The sequence below is a fragment of the Chondrus crispus genome, genomic scaffold, assembly GCF_000350225.1.
Source record: "Chondrus crispus Stackhouse genomic scaffold, scaffold_26, whole genome shotgun sequence".
Lineage (NCBI taxonomy): Eukaryota > Rhodophyta > Florideophyceae > Gigartinales > Gigartinaceae > Chondrus > Chondrus crispus.
In genome coordinates, this window is record NW_005179159.1 from 128,353 (window position 1) to 138,979 (window position 10,627).

The 10,627-nt window shown below is 52.7% G+C and overlaps 1 protein-coding gene across 1 annotated transcript; it reads right to left on the bottom strand.

Annotated features, from left to right (window-relative positions):
- Nucleotides 1-367: 367 nt before the first annotated feature.
- On the bottom strand, nt 368-673 carry CHC_T00004942001 (hypothetical protein). Its single transcript, XM_005716711.1, has one exon. The coding sequence runs from the start codon at nt 671-673 to the stop codon at nt 368-370; it is 306 nt and encodes a 101-aa protein (XP_005716768.1).
- Between the last annotated feature and the right edge of the window lie 9,954 nt (nt 674-10,627).

Here is a 10,627-nt window from a genome sequence, read left to right on the forward strand (position 1 = left end):
AAACCTGTACATGTATGCTCTGCATGAGATCATCATTCCTTAACCTAGCTTCAACTCTCGCTTGATTATTAGCATTTAGATAAACGCTTATGATGGCAATCAGCTGTATCTTGTCGACGGTATACTTCAAACAGTGTTATACTGTTTATGAAATAGTTGAAGCCTGACCACTGGGACCCGTGCTTTATTTGCGCCTACTGTGGGGGAGATTTGGGGTACTGTATAGGGTACAGTACCCAGGAGTGGCCCCAGGACCAAAGCCTTCAAAAGATGATTTTATTGGTCTACGTGTACGCCAGGTGTACACGTGGACAATCTCCGTTTGAAGGGCGGCGGTCCTGGGAAGTGGAAGATGCTGGCGGCCTCTCTATAAGAGAAAGGGGCGCGCCGCGACACCCCGCGACAAGAGGGACAGAACGAAACAACAACACGCCGGACTGACCCCCGCTCTTGCAATAAACTTCACGCTTCTGAAAAAAAAAACTTTTCTCTCTCCCCTACGTGCGCGGCCTTCCTCCCCTTTTCGCCGCCCACATGGTACTCTTGTGGAGGGGTGGCAAAGAAGACGGCTCCCTGTCACAGTTTGGCGGGTCGAAGCCGGCCGACGTTCACAAGTTCTTCTTCGTCTTCGAGAATGTTGCCACTTCTGGCAAGTCGGACGAAGAAAGGGCATCTGAACTCCTTCGCTACCTGGAGGGAGATGCATTCGACTTCTTTTATCAAGCCTTTGTCAAGAACGGAGATATCAGTGCAGATGGCTCCGACTACCAGAAGGTCAAGAAGGCCTTGGTCGAGCGGTTCGCCCCGGTTGAATCACCTGAAGATGTGATTCGGGATGCAATAGCCGCCCGCCTTTCTTTCCGGGATCTCAGTGGGTCCCTTCGAAACTCAGACCGTCTCTACGAGAAGGCGGGATTCAACGACGAAGCGAAGTTCGGACTGCTTCGCAACGCTGTGATGGAACATCTCGAGTTGGCCCAGTTTGGCATCTATCGAGGTGCGAAGACCTACAAGGCCCTATTCGATGCAATCATGGACTTCTGGTCTGGTCGCTGCGCCTTTCAGGCGGCGGCGAACTCCTTGAGCAATTCGCGCTACCAGGGGTCAGAGAGCTCGCAAGTTATGTATGAGCCAAGAGGACAAGGTGGGTCAAAAAGGGTCATGATGCGTTCAAAAGCTCCCTTGTCTCCACTCGAGACGAAGGTTGACGCTTTAGCTGATCGACTAGCCGATATTTCCCTTATTATCAAGAAGAATCAGTCGAGGGATGATGCAACAGCATTCCGCCCCGCCCACGATCGTACTTGTTCTTATTGCAAACGACCAGGTCATGGCGCCAATAGATGCGATGCGAATCCGCATAGAGACACGTAATGCCCTCGCTGCGGAAAATTTGGTCATTAAGAAACAAGCTGTTGGGCTATAATTGGTCCACAGAGGGGAGGTAGCAGTGCCTACCCTTCTAAGAAGACCCAGACGGATATTGTCGTGTCGGGTACACAGACGGGCTCCGCAAGAAACCAGGTGAGTGTTGTGACGCACGACGACCTCCCTGCTGATGAGAAGTTAGTGGCATCAGTCAAGAGAAACGCCGATGGAGAGCCGGTGGCCAAGACGCAAAAGGATGGTGGCGGCGAGCCAATCCCGTCCCTTCTCAACTCGCCTAAGTACTGGACTCTGAACCACATGAGGAAACCTCCTAAGCCCGGCCGTCGAACAAGAAAGAAGAGGACAAGTAAGAAGAACGCCGTCCAAGAACACTCGGGGAAGTACGACGTGGTTTCTTCCCTCGCGAACGCCCCCTCTGGTTTGACATTCGGTCAACTGATTCGAGGAGATGGCGACGAGGCTAAGAAAGAGATCCGTCGTTTGTTCAACAGTCGCCCTAGACGCCCCGTATCTGCTTCGATCAGTACTTTGCCGAAACGTCTGAAAGTAGTTTCTGTACAAGTCTACGGGACACAAATGAGAGCGTTGTTAGACTCAGGAGCTATCCCTAACGTTATGAATGCGTCTGTGGCATCGAAGCTCTCTCTGTCTCCAAAGCCGACCTCGACGAAGATTACGGTCGCCAATGGACAAAAGACAACCTGCTTAGGTTCCATCGAGGAAGTTCCTGTCACGTTCAATGGTGCTGTTACTTCACTCAACTTCTTGGTTGTTGAAGGATCCCCAGTTGATATCTTAATCGGGTATCCAACTCTCGAAGAACTTCAAGCCTGCATCGATCAAGGTCACCAGTCTGTTAGAATGTTGATCGGAAACAAAACCATGAAAATGAGTCTGGAGTTTGATAAAGTAAGTCCTATCGTCGCGGATTCGGAGACTGATAGTGAGGACTTCACTTCTGATGTCGAGTCATTCGCCTCAGAAAATTCGTCGGAAGAAGAGACCTATGTTGTCGCCATCCTCGGCGATGAACCTTTCGAGCTAGACTTAACTCTGGACGGAGCGACCGGAGAAGATGAGGAAGTAGAATCACCTGATTCGAATGTCATCAACAAGGCCGTGAAAATGCTTCGGGAAAACTTGTGCATCTTGACAATGAAGCTCAAGCAGTCATCGAGACCGCCCTGATGGATAAGAGTATTGTTGCTACATCCCTTGACGACTTTCGGCCTGCTGAAGTCGCAATCAAGCACCATTTCGAGTTAGATGATACTAATCCGATCTATCACTCGGCGAGGAGAATGGCTCCCTTGCATAACGAAATCGTTCGGAAAGAGCTGGACAAAATGCTGGAAGCAGAAATCATCACGCCTTCCAGCTCCGCATGGTCCTTTCCGGTCGTCATCGTATCCAAAGAAGATGGGAATCCACGTTTCTGTGTTGATTACCGTTCTCTGAACCAGAAGATGAAAGCAGACAGATGGCCTTTGCCGAAAATAGAAGAGATATTTGATGACTTGGAAGGAAGTGCGTACTTCACTTCTCTGGATTTGTTCAGTGGTTACTGGCAAATTCGGGTGGCACAACAATGCAAAGAAATGACTACTTTCGTCTGTCGCTACGGGACGTATAAGTTCGAAGTCATGCCCTTTGGATTGATGAATGCGCCTTCGACATTTCAGAGAATGATGGATACAATCTTTCGCGGAGTGCGGTTTGTGCGTGTGTACCTTGATGACGTTGTGGTGTTCTCTAAGACTATAGAAGAACATCTTCGCCACCTGCATCATGTATTTGATGTGCTTGACGAGGCTGGTCTTAAGCTTAAGCTGACAAAGTGTAGCTTCGCCCAGGCGAAGATCAAGTTGCTCGGTCATGTTGTCGACAAAGGTGGGATTGCAGTTGACCCGAGCAAGGTCGAAATGATTCGGAATGCATCGATCCTGACCACTGCGACTGAACTTAGGAGCTTTCTTGGGTTAGCAAGCTACTACCGTCGTTTCATCTGCAAGTTTGCGGACATTGCTGCGGTATTCCATGCGGCTACATCCGTGTGGTATATCGCCAAGTGTCCACTAGTGTACATACTGTATTCGAACACCCAATGGTGTATGAAAAGGACTGCATTGGTTAATTCCCAATTCGAAAGGTATTTACCTTATCGCCCGGTAAGTTGGGCAGCGCAATTCGCGTCCGTGTACGTACTGTACTCGAATCATACCTTCTAATGTATGATACTGGCGTTCCTCGCTGGCGCCCAAGTGCAGGACCGTTACTGCCCGACGTGTAGTCGTACTGTTACAGTCTGGCATTGTAAGAACGGGGACTACAGTAGTAGATATAATAAAGTAGGGAAGGGGAAGGACTCGAGGGGATCATCGATCAACGCAGTGGCATCATCTCGAGGGCCGACCCCTTTGTCCCTTGGTTTTGTGCCTAAGTCTTTCGCCTGACTACGTTTTCGTCTTCCCTTTTTGTACATCGAGTACAACGAAAAGTACTCCACCGCAGGGGTAACGCGCGACGAGCGCTCCGCATAGCGCCCGGATTCGTCCTCCGTGACGGCGTCGCCTCCGCACGGCGTCGAGTTACCCCGTCGAGGACGTCGATCTGCCTTTCGTGGCGTCGTTGTGTCGAACCCACAACGTTCTACCAAAACCTCTACCAACCAGCTACCGAACCCCCTTCTCTCTTGTTCTGTGGTTCTTACTACACGTGTGCATGGCACTCGTCGCGTCTCGCACGCCTCGAACTACAGTACGACGTGTCGCAGCTCCCGCTACCCGAAGCCGGTCGAGCGCGGCACGTTCTACTACACTGGTCTCCCGACCTAGAAGTGTGAGCGCACGCTACGTTTGCTGCGCAAAGCAATATCGTTGGCAGCCGTCGCCTCGTCGATATGAGTTCGCCTCATCGTTCCCTCGCTGGTTCCGAAGCTGCGGAACCGTCCGCTCCGATCCCACCGTCGGTTGAACCGAGCGGAGTCGTTGAACATGCTTCCGACTTTCGCCCAATTCAAGGTGCTCCCGACATGGATTCGTACGAGAGGATGCTTCGAAACCTCGAGGATATGCGAGAAGCGCTCCGTAGCGACGTCTATGATGATGTCCACGAGCATTGCAGAGACAATCTCCGTGACCTAATGTTGGGTCGATACCAATCTTTCACGCAAGGACTTGAGAGCCTCCGAGCTCACGTCGATACGATCGAATCTCGACTCGTCCTTTGCGAGAGCCTTATCCCCGATAGGTCAACTAACCTGACCGCAGAACAGATGGGCGCGTTCTCGCGCCTATCCGCTCAAGAGAATCAGCAACGAAGCCGCGCAAATCGGCTGCGAGAGAGAGGATCGGATATATCCTCAACGTCCGCGAACGCTCGCGACATGTCTCGACCGAGTCCTGTTTTGTTGCGCCCTTTTGACCCTCTTCCTACAGGTTCCGATCGCCTGGAACCGAATGGGCTTCGTCGTGAAGCTCACGCTCGTGAAGCACGGGCCACAGGCCCTCCGTTTGTGTCCCACAAGATTCCATACCGACCGGAAACGCCTTCACCGCCACTCGCTGTGACGCCCTTCGGTCATTTAGGACCTCTTGAGCCTGGAATGGAGCCCACGAAGATATTACTTCAAGAGTTCAGCCACGTTGTCGACTATCGACTCTATCGTCTCGACGATACTTCTATTCTCGTCTCGGAGAACAATGCCGGACGAATTGGCAAATACGTGAAGCGCTGCCAAGGCATACGGCCTACGATGAAGACCTTCGATGGCTCCTCCCCGATAACGTTGCTGTCTTTTCTCAAGGACATCAGCATCACCTTTAACGCACAGCGCCTCAACGAGGGCGTAGCTGTACGAGTCATCGCTCATTTCTTGGAGCGTGACGCGGAACGCCTGTACACTCCTTACACGATGACAGCGTTACGATCCGGTTCGCTACGGAGCGCTGGGTCAATTTCGTGGCCCGGGTTAGTGAACCTGTTGATCCGCCGCTATCTTACGGACGACGTTCTCAACGATGCGTACGAAAAGGTCGCTACGATTCGTCAACTTCCGCATGAAAACGAAAACGTGTACGCAGATCGACTCGAAGATCTCGCGTACTCCTGTATCGCCGTGTTCTCCGACGCCGCGCTGGTGAACTACTTCATCCGTGGACTGGCCGTCGAAACGAGGGATGTAGTAACCGAGACCGTTTATCGCCTTCCGTTTGGCGAACGAAACGACCTTGCCGCTGTTCGCCGCATCGCGCTCGCGGAGGGTAATACCTACCGAGCCCGTTAGGGAAAAGCTTTACCCGACATCGGAGCGAACGCGCAACGGACGCCTCGAGTACGCCCACCGAGGGCGCCTTCATCTTCTGGCTCGACGTTGTATCTCACAGGACACGAAGCCCCAAGCAATCTCGTGGCTGGGAATGCTGGCTTACTCGATGCGCCACCAGGCGCACAGTTTGATCCCGTATTAATCATGCCCGGACGAGCTGTCGCCGAATCGACAAGTTCCGATACGTTTAACACCGCCAGGTCGGCGGAAGATCCGACAAGCACAACGGAAGTGGATATCACGAAGCGCATCGAGCGTTTTATTCCTTCTCACGTTCCCACTCTAACGAAGGAACAGGTGAGGCTGGCACAATCGATCGTGCCGCCCAATTCCCCGTACCATCGTTGCTGGCTCTGCAGCATCGTGGGGCACACCCTCTACACGTGCCCCTTTCTGACGAAAGAGCAGCAACTCTACTCCGCATACCGAAACTACGAGTATCAGCTGGAGACGAGGCCTCATATGCCGAACCTGCTCAGGCAGCTCCCAGACGACCGCTTCCGTCAAGCGGGTAACAAAGGCCGTCAGCGACAAGTTGGTTTCCGTGAACCAAGCAAAAAAGTCCTCCGAAGACCCGATCAAGGCTATCTTTTGTCCGATACGAATTACCCCCGTCGTGGTGGGCAAACAAATCGTGAAGTCCGTCGTCCTACGCAGAACGACGTGCAAGGAGCAATGATGTACCTGCGCGATCTCGTCACCTCTGACTTCGCGACACGCGCGAATGAAGAACCGATAATGCTCGTGCCAGCCGACGTGGCGCGTTTAGACGGAGGGCGGCTCGACACCGCACGAGCGGAACAAGAGAATCCCCCGAATAGGAATACCTCAAGTCGCCCAGATACCTCCGATGAGAGTAGTTCTTCGGGAAAAGAGTAAAGGTGGTCTCGTTTGCAACGTTGCAAGATTCACCTGTTTCCTTATCTCCAAACGTGCACCAAGACGACGGGCAGCGCGAAAAGCCCGACGAGCAGGGAGGTAAAGCCGTTCAGAGTTCCCGCGATATCAATCCTGATAACTCTGCCCCGCTAGCCGCCGTGCAACCCGACGAGGGGTACCTCGGGACCGATGGAACTCCGCGACCTGGCGAACCAGGTCCTTCCAAAGATTGCGCCGGGGCGCAAACGGATTCTGTCATGGACAAACAATCTCGACGGAGATCGAGAGCGGCAAGGCGCCAAGAGAAGAGAAAAACCAGACGAAAACGGCCTCGTCCAGGTGATTCCTTCGCGAAGGGAGATCCCCGAGTCGTAGACGGGGTGGTGTGCTTGCTTTCCTCGAAGCTGTATACCGTCTACGGTTCGATTGGTACCGCCACCAACGCCTTAAAGCCGTATCGAATTGGGATTGATACCTGTTCAGGATACAATCTCGTGCGTAGGGACTGTCTCCCTCCGAACTGGCGGACGTATCAAATACCGAACGCCTCGTTGCCAAGATTGGCAGGAGCAGATTCAAGCCCGCTGAAGCTTACCGCAGTCGTCCGTCTCGCTGTACGACTCGGTAACGTCACGTATCGACTACCCTTCGTGGTAGCCGATTCTCTCGCTGTAGAAGTCCTCCTAGGGACGTCTTTCATTGACGCCCACGTCAAACGAATTGACATCGACAAGCAATGCCTTGAACTTCGTCGTGGACGCCGCTTCGCTATTATAGACGCAAAAGGCGTCGCTTTTACTAACGGCGACACGAGTACCAAGCCAGCGCGACGTACACGGAACGACAACGGTCGTGAAACTGACGCCCAACCCATCCGTCTGGCCAAATGGATTTCGATCCCGGCTATGTCACAACTCGGAGTGCGGGTCATTACAAAGGGTTTGGGACTTGTATTTCTTGACCCTAAGCCTTCCTTGCAACACCGTCATGGTGTACGGCTAACGAACGGGGTGGCGAATGTACTTCCCAACCGTCCGTTTGAAGTCATCGTTGCGAACTCCTCCCGAAAGCCACGGAGGCTTCCTAAGAATACCATCATTGGGTATGCGAAGCGCAACCTTGTCGCTATCCTTACGCCAGATCGACCAGTCGCTGAGGAAATGGGCCGAGTTCTCAATATCTCGGCAATCCCAGAGACAATCTCAAGTAATGAGAGGTCGAACTACGAAGGGGCATCGGACCCTGCGGAAGAACATAGCTGTTCTACGAAGGAGAAGGTTCCAGAAGACTGGGAATCTCAGGTTAGTCTCAGCCACATTACGGACGAACCCTTACGAGCCGAAATTATGGCTGTGCTACGGAAGCACTCGTCGATGTGGGATGGCAATCTTGGTACCATCTCGGCGACAGAACATCGCATTGAGCTCGAGAAGGGTACGAAACCCCTACGTTCAATGCCGTATCGCCAAGGACCTGCGATGCGTACGAAGGTCGCAGAAGAAATTGAGGAGATGCTCAATGCTGGGGTTATGGAACCCGCGACCTCTGAGTGGGCTTCTCCCGTAGTGCTCGTCCCAAAGAAGGACGGGTCACTTCGTTTCTGCGTCGAATACAGACGCCTGAACACGAAAACGTTAGGGGACGCTTATCCCCTACTGCGCATGGACGATTGTATCGACTCTCTTGGAGACGCTAAGATCTTTTCCACATTGGACTGCAACTCGGGATATTGGCAAATCCCGGTTGCTCCAGAAGATCGTGACAAGACTACGTTTACGAGCTATCTCGGTACGTTCCGATATTTACGGATGCCATTCGGCCTACGGAACGCCCCGGCGACGTTTCAGAGAGCGCTAGACATCATACTGTCTGGCGTACGTTGGCAAATTTGCCTTGTTTACCTTGACGATGTAATCGTGTTCTCTCGTACCATGGAACAGCACGTACAGCACCTCGATACCGTCCTTTCGCTGCTACGATCAGCAGGAATCTCGTTGAAGCTAAAGAAGTGCGCCTTCTTCCAACGTAAGGTACGATACCTTGGCCACGTTATAACTCCCGGCAAGCTACAAGTCGCCGGGGATGCAGCGTCTGCATTCGCATCTGCCGAGTTCCCTCGAACCCTCACTCAGGTCCGTTCCTTCTTGGGAGCCTGCAACGTGTATCGACATTTCGTTCAGGGATTTTCGAAAGTTGCAAAACCTTTGACGGAAATGACGCGTAAGAACGCAGACGTGGATTGGGATAGCCCAACAGATGCCCAAGTGAAGGCATTCCAAGAGCTGAAAAATAGAATGGTCTCGCCCCCCGTGTTGGCTTTGCCGCGGTTGGGTAAGCCATACTTCATCGATACTGATGCCTCCGCTTACAAGCTCGGCTGTACGCTTCTACAACAACAGGACGATCCTGGTAGTTGGCATCCAGTCGGCTACTGGTCTTATGCCCTTAACGAAAGCGAACGAAACTATTCCGCTACCGAGCGCGAATGTTACGCTGTTGTGTCGGCAATCACATCGTTGCGGCCGTATATCGAAGGTACGCACTTTACGGTTCGAACCGATCATGACGCTCTACGATGGCTCATGACGTTAACGGAGTCCTCTGGGAGACTAAAAAGATGGAGACTTCGCCTAGCTGAATTCGACTTCACGATCGAATATCGCCCGGGACGAGTGCACCAAGTTCCGGACGCGCTCTCACGACTGGTTACCCCAAATAGGGGAAACCAACCCGAGGTTGACGACGAAGTACCGACCTTCGACACTGACGTCTCCCTTTTGACGACGGTTCAGGATGTTTCGAATGCATTAACGGAGCATCGATGCACTCCGAAGTGTGATCACGTAACGGAAACGGTTTTCGTTACGACGCGCACTGGAGCACTCTCTACGAACGGAGCTCCCCGTGACGCTACGGAACCAGTCGTCTGGCTGCATGAGGACGACGAGTCCGACGAGATGGACGACGTAGAACTCGATGACTTCGGCCTTCCTGACGACCAGGAGGCGCTGTCGAACAACCGCCCAAACGATGCACTGCCCGCTCCCCTCTCCTTCGACGAGCTGGCTGAAGAACAACGAGCTGGCTGAAGAACAACGAGCTGATGACTTTTGTCACACGGTTCTGTCTCGACAGCACAGAAAACGCGACTCGCACTTTTTCGAGGATACGGACGGGCTGCTCAAGCGCAAGCACCCGTACGAACGTGATATCGTGCAAATCGTTGTACCTAAAACGTTAAGAGCTCGGATCTTATCGCTAACGCACGACCCCGTTGTTGCAGGACATCCAGGACAGAACAGGATGTACTACATCCTAAGACGAACGTACTACTGGCCACACATGGCTGTAGACGTCGCGGCGACAGTACGGAACTGTCGACATTGCGCGAAGAACCGCGTTCGGTTACGTAAGAGGCTCAACCGCCTCAAGCTGTTTCCGGCAACGGCACCGCTAGAGTCCATCGGTATTGATATACTTGGACCTCTACCGAAATCCAAGAAGGGACGCAAATACCTTCTTGTACTTACGGATCGTTTCACGAAACTTACGCAGGTCGTTGCGTTACGAAGCGTCACCGCCTATGTCGTGGCCGTTGCCTTTTGCGAGGCCTGGGTATTCAAATACGGAGTGCCAAAAACACTACTGTCGGACAACGGTCCGCAATTCTCTGCCCGATTCTTCCGGTCTGTTTGTGAAGTTCTTGGAGTAACAAACCTCTTTACCTCAGCTTACCATCCACAAACGAACGGACAGACCGAGCGGTACAACCGTACTATCGTGGATATGTTACGAAATTACGTGAACGAGCACCAAAACGACTGGGATGTTTACGCCGGAGCGTTAACGTACGCTTACAACTGTCACCTGCACAGATCTACAAGGACAACCCCTTTCGATTTAGTGTTAACGCGACCTCCGCCAGAGTTCTCTTTGCATCAGTCGGTGCGACGACGTTCTACTCCGGACGCGACCGCTCGCGACGATTTCAGAAAACGTTTGGACGTGTCTATCCAAAAGGCATACAAAAGC